Consider the following 21,216-nt stretch of genomic DNA (forward strand, 5'->3'; position numbering starts at 1 on the left):
CAACATGAAATATTAGCACAACCTCTGTGCTCTTATCACCTATTATTTTTATAGTGGTCTTTAAAATTCCATATCATTTTAAAAAACTTAGCACACCTCTTCCTGTGAGTTACATTGTGTTAGGTTGATCTTGTGTCCTGAGGCCCAGAGCAGGATTGGATTTGTGTCCTGTGTCCGACTCACAGACTGTTTTTAAGATTGGACGTAGTCACCGGGTCCAGATAGTTAAGCCAATACAGAGATGTCTAAAAGGGCAACCCCCCTGGTTGCAAAGATTACTTTGTTTGAGGTCTATGAGAAAATGAGTCTACTTGTAATATGTTGTATAATGTAATTTCCCTGAGGAGTTAATTGTCTGATTCTCGAGATTCAAATATGTTACGTCTGGTTTTAAAATGCAAGATGGCGCTGACCAAAATTCTAAACTTCAGGCTTCAAAACAGCAGTCCACAAACAAATGGGCGATGCAACAGTGGTTTGCCACTTGGCATAAAATGTGAACTGTTAATATGTCAAATAGATGAGTGGATCCATGTGCTAACAGCTCTGATATCACAACCACTGCAGGAGAAAATATGCTCTTTTTCAGGTGAGACAGAGTGAAGTCTATGAAGTCATGTAAAAATGTCATTCTATTTATGTTAGCCACTTGGTGATTGGTGACCCACTGTGCGCCTGCCAGTGTTGATGTTTTCCCCCTGCCTGAGTCCTTTTGGGTCATTATGGATTGGCTCTATCCCTCGGTCTACTTCGAAGTGGGTCTGATTGTACCCAGGTCCCCTTTGGGTTTTTTATTTTCAATTTATTTTTTACTACATTTTATGGGGGTTATGTTCTTCTTGCATAAACTTGCCTATTAATGAAGTGAACCCTACTTTTGTTGCATTGCCGCATAGACCTTCCTCCTGCCGGAGGCTTCGAAGGTAAGACTACATAGTATATTTTAAGATTCACCACAGTATCTTGTTTACAAGGATGATTACACCATCCTGCTCTGTAAGTTAGTGGCGCTAACTGCTTAACAATAGTTGCTGGCCCTTCCCACCTGGGCACCAGTTTTGCGGAGAATTTCTTACCGGCCTTGGAGAGAGGGTGAGCCCCTACCCAGAATAAGTCACCTTGCTGAAAGTGCGCAGCCTTCCTGTGGGAATAGTAGTACTTACATTGTCTGGCCTGGTGCCCTCCCACTCTCAGTTTAACTTCCCTCGCCATCTTCTGCTGTCTTTCTCCCAGGCTGTTAGACGCTTGCAGCTTGGGAGATGGTGGTTTGTGAATGAGCCTTGCCAGTGGACTACGGAGTTGGCTGCCTGAAGCAAGTTCAGTTGGTGCGTTTCTGGTCGTCTCCTGCAGGGTTGAATTGAGAGCATAGCAGAGCCTGGATATTCGCTGGTCCCATGTGTTGTGGAACTGGCCAACAATTATGCAATCATTGTTTTTCTGTTGTGCTGATTCGATCTGTAAGGTTTGTTTGTGGGTGGTTACTGGTGGTTACTTTTCTTACAACCCCCCAAATCTTGCAGATCATCAGTAAGGAGTGTTGAAGTAAACTGTGATCCTGTGCCTGATACTTGGTATTGCAGCACCCACAAACGAGTGAAGATTTCCTCTTTGAAGAACAATCCTCACAAGGTTCATTCCTAACATCTGCCCTGGTGCCGTGACCTTTGTGCTATGCATTACATTTGTGGTACCAGCCTGCGAGTCCCAGGAAAAGGCCTTGACATCCTGAGGGACAGGGAAGTCTGACACAGCTTGCTTCTTATGATTGTGACAGAAAAAGTGTGATACTAAGCAACGCTGTATGAATGTGTGTGAATGGGTGAATGTGACTTGAAGTGTAAAGTGCTTTGAGTGGTCAATAAGACTAGAAAAGCGCTATATAAATACAGTCCATTTACCATTTATGAATGGATCGCCCCAACCCCTCTATTGGAAATCATGTGACCTAGAAACTTTAACTTCCACTTCTAGACATGTCACTTCATGTTGAGCCATGTTGGCTCTGACGTACAGATACCAGATCACAAAAATGCTTGTAGTCGATGCCCAGCAAGGAAGTTGCTCGCCTGGCGGTAAGGCATAGTTAAGGTGAACACACTGCGGAGAGTAGAGGTTGGGAATTTTTGCCCACAAACTGAAATTAGCGGTAGGCGGCAAGAAGGAGTATGAGGTGTATCGTGTATAAGGTTTCAACCCATAAGTTAGTTTCGCCAGATTGAGAATGACACCTGTCTCTGAGAGGGAGTCCAGTCCAATGGTCACTGGTAGAGCAAAGTGTTGGTCCTCCACTTCACAATAAATGAAGCGTCACAACACCGAAATTACCACCAAGCTGAGTTACACAAACATGGCAAAAGCAATTTTACTACATCAGTATTAACCTGCCTGTTCCTGTCTTGCGCTCTCTCCTCCTCCCCCATCCTCCTTTCTCCAGCGATGCACCTGTTGGGTCTCAACTGGCAGCTTCAGGAGAGTGAGGGCTATGGAGCGTTTGAAAATGGAGGAGGGGGAAGAGATACAACCCCTAACACCTTTATGGTGTCCACAGACAATGGTGAGTTTGTACTTAACTACATAGTTTGTTCTTTCTTTTGACAGGAAAAGCAAAAACGGTGTTTGTTTCCATTTCAGGTTTCTGTGATAGACCAGGAATTTGCTTTGTTTGCTTTGAGCTTCTGTTGCTCTTTCTCATTTCAAGATGAGTAGTGACTATATGAAATTGATGTGAAAAATATATCCAATATTCAAGTCTATTCACATTAGGAATTAATGGCCCACGTCCTTCAGAAATTACTACAGAACTTTTGTAGTTCATGGGTAGCACTTTATTATGACACATACGATTTTAGCCAGTCATTTACTGTGTCTGATGTTATCAATATGAGGTTTAGGTCTATTCACATTAGGAATGAATGACCCACATGCTTTTGAAAATTGCTACATAACTTCTAATCTAAAGTCAAAATGTTTCCCTCTGAAAAAACCTTTAAGATTTCTTCCATGAGCTGTGGGCCAGCTGAATTTAAAGCAGCTCAGCTAATGGTAGTCTACTATTATATTTAGGTTCCAGATTGAATAGATTGAGATAAATGAATTAGTCTTCACTGTCACAGCTAAGGCAGGAATCAGGAGCTCGCTATAAAATACTCGCTTGACGTCTCAGTATGAGAGAAGCGTGTTCACAAACTGATGTTCGGCTGTGAGCCCTTCAGACACCTTCACTTTCTAAACGATGTCCAGTCAATTTAAGTTGCAATAGCTGGACTGCAGTCCAGTTGGAGACACATCTCAAGCATAGATTAGAGCAAACAGGATATATGCATCAACTCTTTTGGGTCAAGGGCATCCTGAAAAACAGTCTAAATTATTTTTTGTCAATGAGAGTTTTTCCTTTTTTGATTTGAAAAGAAATGTCACAAAACGTGTTTTCTGTTGTTATCAGTTACTGAGTTCAGTTTGAAAATGGCAAATGTAGATCAGAGGGTGATGGGGCCTGTATATTCAGTCGTAGGGACAACGGTTCTGTTGTCCACTGAGAGAGCTGTGGGTTAAAAAAACGATATGGAAAAATTAGAACCATATAGTTTCCATTTACTCTGGAGTGAACTATGAATGAAAATCCATGGGTTTGTAACCTTTATGCAAGACACGCTGCATTGACATCTGGAAATGTTCAGCTAAGCCTAGTTAATACAGCTGGAATATTATGGTAATATGTATTGCCATCAAACTAAATATCTCTGGTGTTTAAATTAACAGCCCACCTGTCATTGGTGTTATAACATTGCATCCCTTACATAGTGACGTGTAGAGCAAGTATTTCCAGGGATTACACAGTAAGGCATGATGTAAGGTCATCTCACAATCTGTCACCGTAAACTGCCAAACGGCTCCTGAGGATATCACAGAAAAAACAGCACAACACCAAGACAAAAGTAAAAATGACTCATAACTCGCTAGGATGAATCCTGTTTACGAGAGCATGTCTCCATATTCATAAATGACAGTTTTTTTGTTTTTCGTTTCAAAGAACCTATAACAAAGAAAAAGACAAAGTGATTCACTATTTTCTGAACCTTCTGTGTTTCTGTTGTTCCTGTGGGGCAGGTAAAATGTTTCTTCTAGAGAACAGCACCATCGACATAGGAGAAGTGGATGTGGGGAGACGAGCCATACAGGATGTCCCACCAGGTCAGTTACTAGTCATTCTGATCCATTCATTCTGTTACTAGTCATTCTCAAAAAAGAACAGCAATTCATTTACAACAATAGTTACTTATTGGATGAAATAAGTGTTGTGTAGTATATTCAGTCAAACAGTGGCATGCAGTGACATTTTGAGGACAGCAGAGCTGCAGAACCCCCACCCCCGAATGAAACACCATCTCAATTGTTCAGCTCTTTATTGTTTCATTTTTATTACATTCACAAAAAACCCATACAGAAGTGAAGTGGTGTAATTAAGTCTAGGGGAGTGTGATGATGAATAACCGTGTAATTTGCTTGTTTACATGCTACTGCTACACGTTCAAGCGTAGGCGTCCGTTTAGCTATTCTCTAATTGATGTCTATTTTTAGCAGCAACTGGCCTATACTGTATCGTTGTATAGTATCATGTTATATTACTACAAGTCACCATTAGTGATTTGATGTTTAAATTCAGAAATGCTACTCTTTAGCATTGCCACATTATTTACATACATTTTGAGCCTCTCCTAAATCATTTTAAAATGCTGTTGGCAATAGAAATTCATTCTGATGTTAAAGCATGGGTCGTATTGATGAATTAACTTGTGAGAATTAGGGTTTGTAAGATCCATCACTGTCTTACTTTGTTGTTGTGTGACCATTACATTACATTACATTCATCTAGCAGACACTTTTGTCCGAAGTGACTTACAATAAGTCTTGTACATGAATCGAGGATTGTTTGAATATCTGAATGAGTGATTTTGACTTACTGTTGTCGATTCCAGGAGTGTTTTGGAGGTCCCAGCTATATATCGACCAGCCGCAGTTCTTGAAATTCAACATCTCCGTCCAGAAAGAGGCCCTTGTTGGGGTGTATGGACGTAAAGGCCTACCGCCCTCACACACACAGGTTGGTCACACAAACACATGCACAAGTACAATTACATGTTCATTTATTTGTATAGCTCAAGCAAGTCACAAGGTGTTTTTACAGACTTACATATGCCAATCTCAAAAAATGAAAAACTAACTAACACAACTTCACATAGTGACCCTCAAATCTTGCGTGCTGTTTAAAAATAATAAAACAGGACGACAACTGTATGTTGCTCTTTAAGATCATTAAATGTGCAAATTGTTGTTGAACTCTGTCTGAATGAAGCTGAGAGGAACATTAACATGAAAGACATGTCCCTGACAAAATACGATCACTTTAACAGATGAAGCCAATATCACTTTGTGTTCTATATCTGAAAGGGGTGTAAATCACCAAGCACCGCCAACTGCAGGCCATTAGCGTGCACCTTATGTGGGAAAAAAAAGATTTGTAGAGCATTTATGCAAACCAGGGACGTATCCACTTTCAGTGTGAAATGGAATGCATTTGTATAGCGCTCTTCTAGTCTTATTGACCACTCAAAGCGCTTTACAGGACAACTCCTAATCACACACATTCATACAGTGCTGCGCTCTTTCTGGCACATTCATACACTGCCGGAAGAGCCGCCTGAGGCAATTTAAGGTTTAGTGTCTTGCCCAAGCACACATCACAGACGACCGACTCTACCTCCTTGGGTGTCTGGGCGAAACTGACAGGAGCAGGGGTCATGACACTACGATATGAGGCCCTATGTGACACTGAGCGCAAAGTGGTGCAGAGTACAATGCAGTTCTCTTTGCTAGTTTCAGACCAACGCAGTTGTCATCTTACTACCAATGCCCATGTTGTTTAAAAAGCAAATGCACTTGCACCCAACTGATGCAAGTTTTAAAATGAGATGGGGTCAACAGGCGTAAACTCTGATTGTTACAACAGAGAAGTGGTTTCTCTTACTACCTGGAAGATCCATCACCCTAAGAGCAATCGCCTCACTTTTGGGAATGGGAGATGGCCATCTGATTGCTTTATTTTCAAGTTACGTCCAAAACACACCCATAATTAATTAAAAGACCAAGTACAACACTTTTGACCCATGCATCTGGTGCAGTGATGTGGATTTGGACATGTCCTAAATGCACTTGTACCATGCACTTGTGACCATCCACTTAGATTGCTATGAATAGGGCGAAAGATGTCATATGACACAAATAACAATGATACAAGATAATGATGTGGATAAATGTTCACACAAGCTAAGGCAGCATCTGAGTGTTCTTCTAGAAAAAACCTTGTTGAAAATAGTACTTAAACAGCACAAACTTCAGCAGAGTCTGTATTAATTTGTTTTAATCTGTCTCCCTTGAACAAAATCTTTGCATCAGTGGCTGCCATGCCTCTGACTTACCATTTAAGAAAGTCTGTCCTCAGTCATCCAGAATCACTTGAATTACTGTCCTCTCTAGTTTTAACAAATACCTGATAACAGATAAGATCCTCATAAATGTATATTCCCCTTGAATGACTACACTTAACATCTCTGTGTGTTGAATAACGATTTCTATCACACACTAATCCACTTATCTGTAAAAGACAGCTTCAAAAGATACCACCGCTCCATATTGGCACTTGACTTTTCTGTTTGCCGCTGCCTTTCAGTTAAATAAACTATCTGTGCATTACTAGCACTGCACTGTAACTTTTATCACCTGTCTTATTCTATTTTAACATGATTTTATTTTCTCTTCTTAATTATTGTATTTTAATGTGATTTTATGTGGTTCTTCCCAATGCTTTTAATGTTTTATGTAAAGCACTTTGAATTGCCTTGTTGTTGAAATGTGCTATACAAATCAACTTGCCTTTCCTTGCCTTCGAATCCAGGTTCAAACCAACCAGTGCCTTTCTGTGTGGATTTTACATTTTGTGTTTACATGGGTTCTCTCTGGGTACTCCGGACCAAAGACATGCAGATTGGGGTTAGGTAGCTTCAATCTCTACCCCTTATTGAATTAGACCCTATGTTCCCTCAAGGATTTCCCACCAAATTAGGCCCTGTGTTCCCTCATTACTGTTAAATTTCCCCCGGATCAAAATTAGGCCCGATGTTAGGGTTAGGTTGAGGGAACATAGGGCTGAGGGAACATAGGGTTGAGGGAACACAGGGTTGAGGGTTAGAGGGTAAATATTGTTGTATAGAGAAAATAATCTTCATACTGTATGCTGGTGTATTTTTGTCTTTCAGTATGACTTTGTGGAGCTACTGGATGGTAGTCGCCTCATTTCCAAAGACAAACGAGCACTCAGAGACATGGATGCAGGGAATTCACATCCACATGGGGAGGAGACTGGAGCCCGACACGCACGCTCTGTGAATGTGCATGAAGCTGGATTCATCCAGTATCTGGACACAGGGATCTGGCATCTGGCCTTTTACAACGATGGACGAAATACAGAACAGGTCTCTTACAATACCATCTTCATAGGTGAGACACAGCCATATATTTGTAATAACCAATAATGTTAGTATTGAAATTCCTGGTGGAGTTACTGATATTGTTGAGTGCACTTCTACAGCACGCAAAGTCCAAACAACATTGTCTACTGAAAGTGACCCCCACCAGTTAAAACTTTAAGATGGAAGGAGGCTGTCATAAAGACTTGTTAATGAGAGTCGTTGTTTATGTTTAGTCCACTTTATAGCCCGGGGGGGAGGGGTATAATCTGGCCTAGGGGGGTATGAAATAGCTGTTTTGTATCCCGGGTATATTGTGGGCTAGTCCAGTTTATACCCCGGGATATAAAACAGGATAGCCTACTTGGGGGGGTATATTTTGGGCCGTAACATTGGCAGAGTATAAATGATGTGTGATAGAAAAAAAAGGCTTTGTATAGAAGCAATCTATGAATGTGTGTGTGAATTTGACTTGTACTGTAAAGCACTATGAATCTTAAGTAAGACTAGAACAGCGCTATATAAATGCAGTCAACTACAGTAGATCTGGAGGCTAAGGTAATGCCAAAGTAATTATATGATCAGACAAATAACCTCGACACCCAGGCCTTCATGTCTTTAAGACATTACTGAAGCTGGACCACAGGATTAGTTTCACTCAGCTCCAAAGATAAAGCTGGTTGTCCCTGCAGAGCATGGGAAGACCAGGAGACCTGTGGCTGATGGCCCGAGGGCAGGGCAGGGACTGAGCTCAAGAATCCTGGCCACACAGGTGGTGCCATTCTAGAGGGTGTAATGGAAAAAACTGATGGAATTGACGCTGACTCAGGAAGATGGAGACTGTGGAAGCAGAAGTATTTATTTCAAGGAGCTCAATATTGAGGAGATTTCCAGGGTAGTTACACAAATCAACAACCGGTTAGTGCATGTGGTCCCCAAAACCCCCTATCTCCGGTATCTGTGCTTTGTTTATCTCTCTCAGAATCACGTGCTGTCATCATTACAGACAGAATGGCTATCTCCATAGTAACCCTCTGTTCTATATTTACCGCAGTGCATCTCACAAGATGTCTTTCAACTATAACCTAAATGCTGCTACTATGATGCCCAGAGACCGCATTCCGCTAACCATTGACTGTCCCTACGTGCCAAAGATAAGATGACCTCGCATAGCGAACGAAACTCGTCTGTACAGTCTCGCTAGGAGGGACATTGGGCATCTGTGAAGGCATGGAGGAAGCCAAGACTGTTTTGGAACGTGTTGGCGAAGGCCAAGAGAAGGGAAGGTGGATGGGTATCTAGATAGCAAATTGGGATCAATGGGCAGCTGTGGCTGGGGATCACTGCTGGGAACCTGGGACTGAGGATTGGCCAGGCTGGGTAACTGAGTCTCAGTGGAGCTGGGCAGCTCGGTGGATTGACATCTACATGTCCGTCTAGGGACACTAACCCCCAGATATCTGGGGGAAGAGTTGCCCAAAAATGGGTCAGTCCAGAGTCTTCAAGGTCTGAATCAGACAGACTGTCGGCCATTGTGCTAATAGACCTGAAGGGTTCAATGCTAGCTGTCTGAGGTAGTGACTGGAGAGTAACAGAGGATATGGCCTCTTAAGGTGGCTGCATGTGAACGATCCTCTGAGTTGTTGTCTGGCCTGTAGGCAGGGGGACAAGTTGGGGGCTAGCAGGCCCAAGGTTAGCCGACTGTGGTGTAGTTCAAAGGCCAGCATCGTGGTCAATAATTGGCAGCGTGGCTTGGGGGGGTGAAGAGGTATATGGCTCAGGCAAAACAGGGTCTGAAGCTGAAGTGGCTGCCAGTTCAGGGAGCCACATCCGCAGCGAGGGTTTAGACAGGACTAGATTCTTAGGAAGGCGCAGAGGTTGTTTTTTTTCTGCTCTATATTAATGGACTGCATGAGCATATAAAATCCCTGGATGCCGCTTGAAACTTAATGGAATTACCCCTTGGTCTGCTGAGTCCATAATTTAGGTCATTTTTGCTGTCCGAGGGTACAGTTTTTCAGGACCCATGCCAAGGCAGGAAGGTGCTGAAATGATAATTTAAGAGAAATGGGGGTCAACTGGACAAAAGTGAAACACATCAATGCATGGTAAATAATAACTAGAGAAAATGGACAAAGGCGTGAGGTAAACAACCAATAGACACAGTCCAAAAGAATCATTTTACAGGTGTAGATCATAACAATATCTGATAAGCTTTCTCTAACACTTGTATGCACATTGAGAGGCATTGTATAATATTTAGTGTTTGTCTCTTCATATGTATACAGTAATATGTCATCATAATTATTTGTGACATAATGATGTGTGTCCCTCATAATAAGCTAATCATGTATATTATAATTGTCACATACCTGTCTGACACATCTGTCTCTCTCTACCTCACCTGTGGTGCAGTGACCACTTTGGTGTCTCGTAAATAGAATGGTAAATGAAATGTACTTGTATAGCGTTTTTTTTTAGTCTCAACAGCCCCTTAAAACAGCTTTTACAGTACACACAGTCTCCCATTCACACACACATTCATACAGCCCTGCTATTTCTCTCCCTCCTCTCAATCAGAGTCAATTATGGAGTGTCCTCAGAATTGCCATGGAAACGGAGATTGCCTCTCAGGAATATGTCACTGTTTCCCAGGATTTCTTGGGCCTGACTGCTCTCGAGGTAAACGCACACACACACACACACACACACACACACACACACACACACACACACACACACACACACACACACACACACACACACACACACACACACACACTCAAGGAAAGCCGTTGAACTGCACGGACCTTTTGTCTTAAAAAAACCTTTTGCAGTGGGTCTGCCTCCGTGTGTTCAGCTATATTGTGTAAATGACGGGTTTGATTCTAGTTAAAAACAACATTCAACACATTCATAACAAGTTTTTGTGGATTCTTCAGAATCCGTCCATCTCTAGATTTCCTATGGATTCTGTGGTACTGCAGTATTTCTAAGCTGTAATCCATCACACTGAAAGCACACGTCACTGACTGGACTGGAGTAATTTAAGGACAATATCATCACCTTTCAGATGGTGAACCCTAACACAAACCACCGGGGGGTACATTTTGTCCCCACCGGGGATAAAAAATATTCAGCAGAGGGGGGGATACATTGACCAGAAAGGGGGACATCCCCCCCCCCCACCCCCAGGCAAATCTGCACCCTGATTATGATGTTAAAACTGATGCACGTTGTAATGGTGATGGAAAAAACGACAGCGTCTGCACTTATATTGGCCCCCTATAAGCCAGGGCTGTCGGAAAGAATTTCAGGAGTCAAATATAATTTGAATATTTAAAACAAAACAAAACAAGTCAATATTATTGGAATGCTGTAATTGCTTATCAAATGTGTATTGTTAATTATCTTTTAAGTGTGTTGCCTATGGGCCGAACTGTGTGTGTGTGTGTGTGTGTGTGTGTGTGTGTGTGTGTGTGTGTGTGTGTGTGTGTGTGTGTGTGTGTGTGTGTGTGTGTGTGTGTGTGTGTGTGTGTGTGTGTGTGTGTGTGTGTGTGTGTGTGTGTGTGTGTGTGTGTGTGTGTGTGTGTGTGTGTGTGTGTGTGTGTGTGTGTGTGCGTGCGTGCGTGCGTGCGTGCGTGCGTGCGTGCGTGCGTGCGTGCGTGCGTGCGTGTAGTGCATGATGATCCACACAGGGAAATATCCACTTTGCAATTCTCTTGAAAGTTGCTGATAATATGTAAAAATGAGCATCAACAGAATAGGCCATATTTTATTAAAACTAAAGGAACTGCGTCACAAGGAGGAGAACAGCGTTCTCACAGTGTCTAGCCCCAGTGATGGAAATTACAGCTGTATCGACAAAAACAACTCAACCCACCACGGAGGAAACTAATCTTGTTGACGGAGGAATAAAAGCAGGCGAAGAAGGAGAGTGACAGAAAAAGAGATAAAACAAGAGTGAACCTGGGAAAACTACCAGATAAAACACAAAAGGAGTCTGTTGCCTCTTAAAACCTCACGGCTGTTTGGGTGAATCAGAGTTGCTCATTCCACATGTCGGACCATTACCAATGGCTACATGCAGGACCCACTGGAATGAGTCATTTGATAAGTTTAAAATGAACTCCAAATTTGTCAAAGTCGTACCGTATGACACATTCTTTGCATGGTGCAGACATGGACTAACAGTGCTGTGGGGACTGTGGGGTGCAGGTATCAGTGTGTCTAACGGACCCGTCTGTTCCAGCGGCCTGTCCGGTGCTGTGCAGCAGTAATGGCCAGTACTCCCGCGGGCGCTGCCAGTGCTACAGCGGCTGGAAAGGAACGGAGTGTGACGTACCAGCCAACCAGTGCGTTGACATCCACTGTGGAGGGCACGGCATCTGCATCATCGGTGCCTGCATCTGCAATACTGGGTATAAAGGCGATAATTGTGAGGAAGGTAAGAAGAGTTTTTTACAAGAAGACAGCAAAAAGGTACATTTAATTTGATTCTATGTTTTGGCAGTATTAGGCTCCTTTGCTCAGACCAAATATTCAAACCTATATTATTTCTTTTAGGAACGTGACGGGGCTCTTAATAAATGCCTTGTAGTTTGGTTTGAATGATTCATGTTACTGTTTTAATTGTGTAAATGGGAGTTTGAAATTGAAGCTGCTGGCAGGTAGTTTGCTAACACAGCATTGTCACTATATGGCAAATCCAGTTACTGTAATCTCTCTGTTATACAGACAAACACACATACATGGTGACTGTCCAAGTGCTGGGATATTGTTGGCTAGGATAGCCTACAAGCTATACCCGGAATGGATCGATACTAATCTACTTTTCTCGAGCCGTAACTAAATGATTTGTCAACTATTTTGATAATCGATTATTTGGTTCAAGTGGTTTTTATGACAAAAGTGTATTTATTAGAATATTTTCAGGTTTCTTTGCTCCTCTATGACAGTAAATGAAATATCCTTGCCGTGTGGCCAAAACACAACATCATCTTGGGGTTCGACATTTTTCATAATTTTCTTTATATTATTTTATTTTATTGACCAAACAACTAATCAATTAATCGAGAAAACAATCGACAGATTATTCAATAATGAAAATAATTGTTAGTTGCACCCCTAATACACACACTCATTCAGATGTGCAAATATACTGTATATGACAGTAACCAGTTTTGTTTCACATTACAAGAAAAAAGGTTTAAAGTAAGAACAAAACACATTCAACAGAATGTTCAAGTGGGGTCAAGAATGTGACTGTATGAAAGTAACTGCATGCTCTGAAAAAGGTTGGCCCCTGGAATGTAAAGTACTGTAACTTTGTTGTCACTGAGCCACAAGTTGCCCCTGACAGCTGTGTCAGAATGGGATGTATGATTATAGTGTATGAGTATAGAGCTGAATCAATCGGTGTGAAAGGATGAATGTGAAACGTAGTGAATAAAATAAAGACGTTGAGTAGCTGTTAAGACTATAAATGCGCCATATAATGAAGATCACTTACGTAAAACTGAACAACTGCTCCTACCTTTAATCATAGATTGAAATATCAAGCTGTTCATGTTCTTACTGCACTTGTACAGAATACATTCGACTACTCTCCTTAATCTTTCCTTCGCAATGAGTGAATACATCTCAACTTCAATCTGTCTATGCCCAGTAGAAGCCCATGTCCTGTTATAAGTTTAACGTGAAAGATATTGAGACTTCACCCACTTGGGCCATGTGTAAGTACGCATGTGTAATGTATGTAACTCCGTCTCCTCATCTGTCCGTCTCCAGTGGACTGCATGGACCCCAGCTGTTCAGCCCACGGGGTGTGTATTCACGGCGAGTGTCACTGTCAGCCGGGCTGGGGCGGAGCCAGCTGTGAGATCGCCAAGGCCATGTGTCCCGACCAGTGTTCAGGTCACGGGACCTACAACGCCGAGACCAACACCTGCGCCTGCCACCAGACGTGGACTGGGCCCGACTGCTCTTTAGGTGTGTGTCGTGTTCAATATCTGTCACTGTGTGCATTTTCTTTCAATCAGATTCCTTTCTCATTTCTTACAGAATTTTTAAAGCAATAGCACTTCATTTAATGTAATTATTTTGTAAAGGCAACATTGCACCATGCTCGAGTTGATAAAGTCCTTTACATAATTATTAAAGGAGGATGAAGAAGAGCAGGATCAGCATGAAATGAAAACCAAAAGATATCAATGTAAACGTTGTGAGCCCCTAAGAGATGGGGTATATAGCTTGTAAGAACAACTTGTAAGACTGAACCTGTGGGTGTCAACATATTGTGAGGACCGACTTCAACAATATATCACTTTTATAGGTTTATATGTACAGGCAGTACAGTTCATTTTTACAGCTTGGCCGCCCTGGACATACAGTCATTGAGAGTGTGGATATGTAGAACCAGTCACGTCTCCATATGAGGAGCTAAAATGGAATTGTACTGTTTTCACAATGAATTGCAGTGAGTTAGACAACCTGCATCTGTGGCTTGTAGTTGCCGCAGACGAGAGACTCGTCTGTGGACAGAGGAAGGACTAGAGCAACCTGGACCACGTGGACAAAGTAGTGCAGATGAACTGTGTATTAGAAGTCCTGTGTTCAGTGGATAGAATGGCTCGTTTTCAAGAAATGAATGTTGATTCAGATTCCATCAATGGAAGAGTTGAGAGTCAAAAAGAAAAACAAGTTTCTGACAACATCATAACGTGTTCTGCTTCAGTACCTTTAGTAACGTATAAGCCTGGCTCCTATATACACAGTATAACATTCATATAGAAACATTTTGTAATAGAAAATACTGTTAAGACAATGGCTCCTGGATTACGCTCATGGTCTGTGTTTATATTTGTTCTCCTCTTCCTTTGGCATCTAAAGTCAAACTCAAACTATTTAATTAGGGTTTGTGAAAACTGCAACATTTCCTTTACCGTGACCAAAGTGTGTTATTTGCTTACATCTCACAAAGTGTGACTGAATCTCAGCGTCGGAGTACTGAGATTTATAAACCCAAACATCCCCATAAGCGCTTCAGTGTGTGAACGTGAACGACCAGGGAGCATTGCCTCGTCACTAATTACATTTTCTCCAAAATGCGTCTGGCAGAGCATCATTTTCCGACAAATACCGCACAAATAAAGTGACGAAATGGGTTGCTCATCATTGCCTTTCCAAATGATCTTCAGCATTAGTGTTTTTCTGATCTAATGCCCCAATCAGCAGCACCACGTCATTTGATAGTGCTTTCCAAAATGTCCATTTCTAGACTGCGAAATTCACATGTCTGTTTTCTGATCTGCCAATGCTAGAAGTAAGTTTATAGGTGGTAAGTAGTTTTATAATTCTACATGTGTAGCATTATAACAGCGTGTTTCCATCATGAGTCATAATTGTCATGGCCACAAGAGGTCGCTTGGAAGAAAATGATAAGCACAGGGTTTTAGACACGTGAACAAATTGTCTTTGGACAATCTGCTATTTTCTGTTACTGAAGAGAGGGAGGAACATAAAGAGAAAGACAGAGATGTTCAGTGACAGCACTGAAGCATGAAAAGAGGTGGGATAGAAAAAGAACTGGAGGAGGAATGAATGCAAATTCAGTAACGGATTCCTGACATAAAAACAGAGAAGGAAGTGTGTGTGTGTTCTTACTTCTGTGTGTGTGTTGCCTTGGGCTGTATTCTCTTGTCACAACCATCAAACACATCCAATTAAGTGCTGTCTCTTTCTACAGACACACATAACCAAAGAAAATACATCACATCCACACACAGATACACAAGATGGGGCAAAACGTTCAGAGACACACCAGAGCACACACAAGCAGAGATGTGCAGTGGTGCGTCCTCAGGCACCATGGTCCCCTATAATAAACACTTACAGGAAGTGTGGCATTTAAGCTTTCTCCTCTTTTCCTTTTCTCACACTTACACATATTGGAAATTAAGTAATTACATTCGGACACAAGAATGTATCAGGGCAGAGGTACATTTAAGGAAAGCTTTAGGCTCTAATATGATTTTTTTTGTCCACACGTTTTCGGCACACGTCATACGGTTTTAGGGGAAAATCAGAGCAGTCTGAGCCAAGACTGCTCTCTTGTGCTGCCCCTACGTCGAGTGCATATGTAATGTGTGAAAGTAATGTTACTATAACCACCACTGATGAATATGAATTAGCAAGTAATGGGGTAATAGATTTGTATTCACGTGCTCACGTTGGGATTATCACTCAAGTGATTGGCCAGCACCACCAGTCTCCTCCGATGTGTCCGATTCTAACACAACCGGAAGATGCAAGTCATGATGAAGAGGGAAGATATTCTTCCAGCTTGTTGCCTCGGCTTGGCACGTGACCATGGCAACTGCAGAGAATCCATGCAGACGCTGATATTCATTGTATCCGAGTTCCCAGAATCATACGAATGATTCAACTTTTGACGTTTGAATGTCCGATCTGGGCCCATTCAATTGTTAAGCTCAAGTTTGTACTGTATGACTCATACTGCTTTTCTCCCTTCAGGTGGCTTTGTGTGGCTGAGTGATGAGATAGAAGCCACCTTTACTGTACAGTATGGATTGTGTAGGATTGGATGCACTGTAGCTTGAAGCAGCTACTGCTGCCGACACCCATTCAAAATAAAGAATAAAAACTTTGTAGCATAGCGGATGCAGCAGTAATTACTTGATAAAGAGTGCTACTAGGTGATGTGAGTGAGACCCTTTCACCAGTGACTTTCCTCAGGGTGAGGACAATGACCAGGCAGTAACGCAGATAGATGTCACATTATGCATATTTACAATATTGTTTATAGTTGCATTTAAATGCCTTAAAAGACATTAAGTATTAAGTGTAGTACGTTATTGATCTCCCACAAACTAGCAAACTCGTTGAATTCATGCTTGTCTTTCTCTCTCAAACAGAGGTGTGTGAAGTGGACTGTGGCGGTAATGGAGTCTGCTTCGGCGGTGTGTGTCGCTGTGAGGAGGGCTGGACGGGGACTGTGTGTGACCAGAAGGCCTGCCACCCGCTCTGCAGCAAGAACGGAGTGTGTAAGGAGGGGAAGTGTGAGTGTGACCAGGGATGGACGGGGGAGCACTGCAATATCGGTGAGTGGGTCATATACCGACACACGCACACAGACACACACACACCAGGATCAAATCTAAGAATGGAAAGTGACACTGGGACTAGGATTTACGTTCAAATGCAATTTTTTGGGGAATGAACATGTTGCCTGGACAGTGCTGCATGTGCTCTGCGCCAAAACAAAGGGCATTGACTCGGGAGCACCTGGACCTGGATGTAGTTTTAATTCACGTCTCATCTTAAACACTTTGAACGATGTTGTGGTGAAACCCAGGTATTTGACCACAGTGAGGTGTGGCCAATGCTCATTAGTACTCCAGGCTGATTTCGACATTGAAACTGTTGTAATGATGGTCGATGGTCCTCTGTTGGCTTCCTTCTTTCCTCTTTCAAACCATTTGTCTTCCCTGTCTGAAATGCGTATACATCTGCGTCTTCAAAAGATTTTCCCTTTGTTTGGTTTCTCCAATATACAGTTCGACACATTCCTCCCTGCATTGGACGGCATGTACTTAGTTGCTTTTTGGGGTGTGTGATGTGCAGTCTTTGGGGTGAACCAGTCTTTGTCTTAATGTGTCACTGGGTTTGATAAACACAGGGAAACAATGTTTGTTCAGATACTCCAGACACAAATAGTAAATGGCCTGTATTTATATATCCCTTTCTCGTCTTGAGCAACGACTCAAAGTGCTTTGCAGTGCAAGTCACATTCATGTAGTGCTTCTATACGCAGCCCTTATTCTATCACACATCATACATACTCTGCCGGCTGGGGCCATCTAGGGATACGTGTCTTGTCCAAAGACAATCGGACTGGAGGACTCTGGGATTGAACAGCAACTTTGTGGTTGGTGGAAGACACAAGCTAGTGCTTGGTACACAAGCTAGTAGTTGAAGAGCAGTTACTGGTCTGTCTGCGGGTTTCCTGTATTCTCCAATGTGAAGGCTCAATGTAATGTCTTCTTCATTGTGGATAGCACAGTCCAAAAAAGGCAAGCTGTTGTTCCTGACACCCTCCCCAGTGAACTAGATGTTTCTGTCCACAGAGTTGATGTGTTCAGTGAAAGTGTGCTCTTCCTTGTTTTTGACCTATGTATCATCCACATATATGAACCAGTGGCTGAGTGTTGTTCCTCTGAAGGAATTCAGGGCCCTTCATTCAACCCATTGCACAGCCAAACTTCTGTTGTGTCATCTGTCTATATTTGAATAGGCCTTGTAGTGTTGTAGACCGCCATGTCTATTTTGTGTTAATGCAATTCCCCCTGTAGGAAGACACCAGTCTGTTGGCAGTGGTGCTGAACCGTTCATCAATCGTTTCACTTGGTGCCGAGCGCCCTTTGACAGACTTTCGCCCTCTCTGTGCAGAGAGTCATGGTCCGCCCCTGGTTGACGGAGTCAGTCTTGGTTGACGTTGGTTGCACAGGTTGTTGTCATGTAGCATCCGTTCCACTCCCTCCATTGTTGTGACACAAGAGAACAGAGAGGTCATGTCTGGGTCCAGCTTCGGTCCTCAAACCTTGTTAAAAAAGTCCATGGAGTTTTGGACATGATGGGGGGTGTTGGTGGCTACATGTTTGGCTATGTTGTAGGTAACAGAGGTAATGCTGATGATGATTGGCCTGACGGGGGACCCTTCTTTGTGGATCTTGGGGAGGCCATCAATGCATAGAATGGCATCCCAAGGATACACGTGATGGTATTGTGCCAATTGTTGGTTCCCTCTTCATGTAGTTTTGTAGGTATTCTATAACTTTTTTCTTGTAGGCATTAGTGAGGCCTCGCCTCAACTTTTCCTATGTGTTGGAGTTACTGAGTATTGTAGTGACCTCGGGATGGTAGTCAGCTGTGTCTGCCCAGAAGGATGGTAATATTTTGGTCCTTGCATGTGTGCTACCTCAATAACTATAATTCAATATGGCAGGGCCACATACAGAGACAAACAACCATTCACTCTCACATTCACACCTACAGTCAATTTAGAGTCTTCAATGAACCTAACCCCATTCTGCATGTGTTTGGACTGTGGGCGGAAGCCGGAGAACCCGGAGAGAACCCACATACATACACGGAGAGAACATGTAAACTCCACACAGAAAGGCCCTGGTTGGTTTGAACCAGGATTCGAACCCAGAACCTTCTTGCTGTGAGGCGAAAGTGCTAACCACTACACCACCGTGTCGCCTGATTTCCGGTTAATTTGCAAAAATAACATTCATTTGTTTTGACTTCCTTTGTATTGATTTGTATATTTGGCTTACTTAAAAACATAAATGCAATATCCAATTCCCCCTTCGATCTATTTTGTTCATTACCACAGGGCTCCAGATGGCGACTAAAATGGTCACCAATGCGTCTAACTTTTTGATTTGGCTTTTTTTTCTGCCAGTGGCGACCATCCAGACGCAACATATACAATGCATAGAAATAAGTAATGAAAATAGAAATGGAAATGTTTCGTTTGTGTTGCACGCTAAACTCTCATCTCCTCGTGCCTGCATCCACCTGCCCTGCGTGAACGGATCCGGTTTCGGATTCACATACATTACGGTCGGTCTGTGACGTTACAGCCTGAAATCAGAGGAAGACAGCAGGAGTGCTGGTCTCAGAGGAGGAGAAGGAAGCAGTTAGAAAACACAAGGCAAAGACACCGCCACATGAAGTTAAACTTCACCGAGATAAAAACTCCAGATCAGACAGCAGCCGCTCTTACATTGGCTTCTCCTTCGCCGTGTTTGTGTCCCTATTGCTCAACACCAGGAGGACGGTTTTAAAATCACGTTCCATGTTACAACTATGAAGTGGTATCATGTGTTTTAATTGGGCTATTTCTATGTAATTTTGTTCGACGGAGCTTTTAATATAAAAGTTAAATGTAGCTAACCACATAGTTGGATAACGTTGGCCAGAAAAAGAAATGCATAAACAAAAATATTACATTTCATTCATTTAGCAGACGCCTTTGTCCAAAGCGACTTTCAATAAGTGCATCCAACCATGAAGATATTATAACACATACAGAGAGTCAAATAGTAAAACAGCTTCAACTTCTCTTTTTGTTTTGGTGGGGGGGAAACATTTATGTATTTATGGTAACAAGATGGAAGCCTATTGGATATGGAACATACATTGTGCACACTATGGGATGCAGGGCAGAAAAAAGGCAGACAGTACAGAGGGGAAAGAAAAGGTAAGGGAGACATTAGACATTGAACTCTGACATAGATATATTTTTGCTCTGGGTTTAGGAGACAATGGCTCCTAGACACACCAACTGAGTGATCTGAAGCTGCTAAATGCAGTGAGTCGCTGGCAGGTCCCTTACTCTGCCTTGTTAGTGAAAACAGCCGTGGAAATCAATGATGGCACTTATGAGAACAGTGGGACTGAAATGAATGTTTGTGGCCATAGAACTGAAACAATGAGCTGAAAGACACCTCAGAGATGGGGAGAATGGTAGAGTCAGGTGGCTTTTATATGGGTTATTATAGAATGGGTACATTTTTTTTAATCCGCTTTAAGGTCTCAATTATAGACAAAGATGTGGATGTGAATGGAAGAGTTGTTAAACTTTCCTCATACAGAAATATGCAATGTATACACACACATACACATATAGTGCAATCTTTACATACAGCACTTGAATGTTGAGCTGAGGTCTAAAATACGGTACCAACACAATGAAGAACAGTTCAGTGATGGATGAAACTGTCCCCTTGCTCACTCCTCCTCGGTATCTAGAGTATTAACAGTAAGATTGTGTTTTGAAAAGTGAGTGTCCGTGGTGAGTTGAGGGAGTCCACCCTGTCGTGTTGCGGTACTTAAAATGTGACACAAATTAGAAGGAGGACATTTATGGCAGCTGCAGTCGCCACCAAACACTTCACTCATAAAACCATCAGACAGACGGGAAAAGAGCTGCAAATTGGCTTCAGTTGTTGTCCCTTTGACACACACGCACACACACACAAACACACACACACACACACACACACACACACACACGGAGGACGGAGAGTATAACAACAGTGAGATGAGGAGACATCCATTACGAGCACTTACAGTAGCCAACAGAGAGCTGGTTTGTTTGGCTGGGGAGAGGATTTCTGACCGTCACATGGACATGTCGTGTTAGAGTCTCACTGTGGAACTGTTTCCACTCATTGCCTGCCGGCCTACATGATGTCTTATTATGCTTCCTAACGCCCAGCTGGCTCGCCCGTGATGAAGCCTGAGAGTTCTCTTCTTTCTCTGGCCGTATTTCTCCCCTTTCTCTTTCACTGATCCTCTAAACCTTCCCTGAGTCACGTCTGTGATCATTGATGCTGATTCTTATTGCAGTTTTTTTTTCAATTCTTTGCCTAATTTCCTGGACTAAATTCTCTCTTTCGATCCTTTCTGTTTCCTCCCTTCTTAAAGCTCACAATCCGGACATTAGAGTAAAAGGTACTGTATACTTCTTTTCTTCCTTCCTCTTCCTCACTTCACCATTTGCTTTTTCTCTTCATGAACTGTGGAGTATATCTTCTTATTCAAAATGTTTTTTCTTTCCTTTTGAAATCAGGAGTAGATAACATTATTTCTCTCATCT

The 21,216-nt window shown here is 42.5% G+C and overlaps 1 protein-coding gene across 10 annotated transcripts in view; it reads left to right on the forward strand.

Moving 5' to 3' along the window:
* The window catches only part of LOC118312259 (teneurin-3-like), a 193,464-nt gene that overhangs the window by 122,423 nt on the left and 49,825 nt on the right, over positions 1-21,216 (forward strand). For 7 of the 10 annotated variants that reach the window (XM_047333787.1, XM_047333790.1, XM_047333789.1 and 4 more), the window contains 9 exons: positions 2,435-2,554; positions 4,108-4,191; positions 4,977-5,101; positions 7,314-7,554; positions 10,104-10,205; positions 11,776-11,970; positions 13,314-13,514; positions 16,460-16,645; positions 21,045-21,071. In XM_047333787.1, coding sequence (XP_047189743.1) covers positions 2,435-2,554; positions 4,108-4,191; positions 4,977-5,101; positions 7,314-7,554; positions 10,104-10,205; positions 11,776-11,970; positions 13,314-13,514; positions 16,460-16,645; positions 21,045-21,071 — 1,281 coding nt within the window. The remainder of the gene's footprint in view (positions 1-2,434; positions 2,555-4,107; positions 4,192-4,976; positions 5,102-7,313; positions 7,555-10,103; positions 10,206-11,775; positions 11,971-13,313; positions 13,515-16,459; positions 16,646-21,044; positions 21,072-21,216) is intronic. The other 3 variants (XM_047333791.1, XM_047333792.1, XM_047333795.1) reach the window with 1 other exon arrangement.

Source organism: Scophthalmus maximus, chromosome 8, assembly GCF_022379125.1.
Source record: "Scophthalmus maximus strain ysfricsl-2021 chromosome 8, ASM2237912v1, whole genome shotgun sequence".
Lineage (NCBI taxonomy): Eukaryota > Metazoa > Chordata > Actinopteri > Pleuronectiformes > Scophthalmidae > Scophthalmus > Scophthalmus maximus.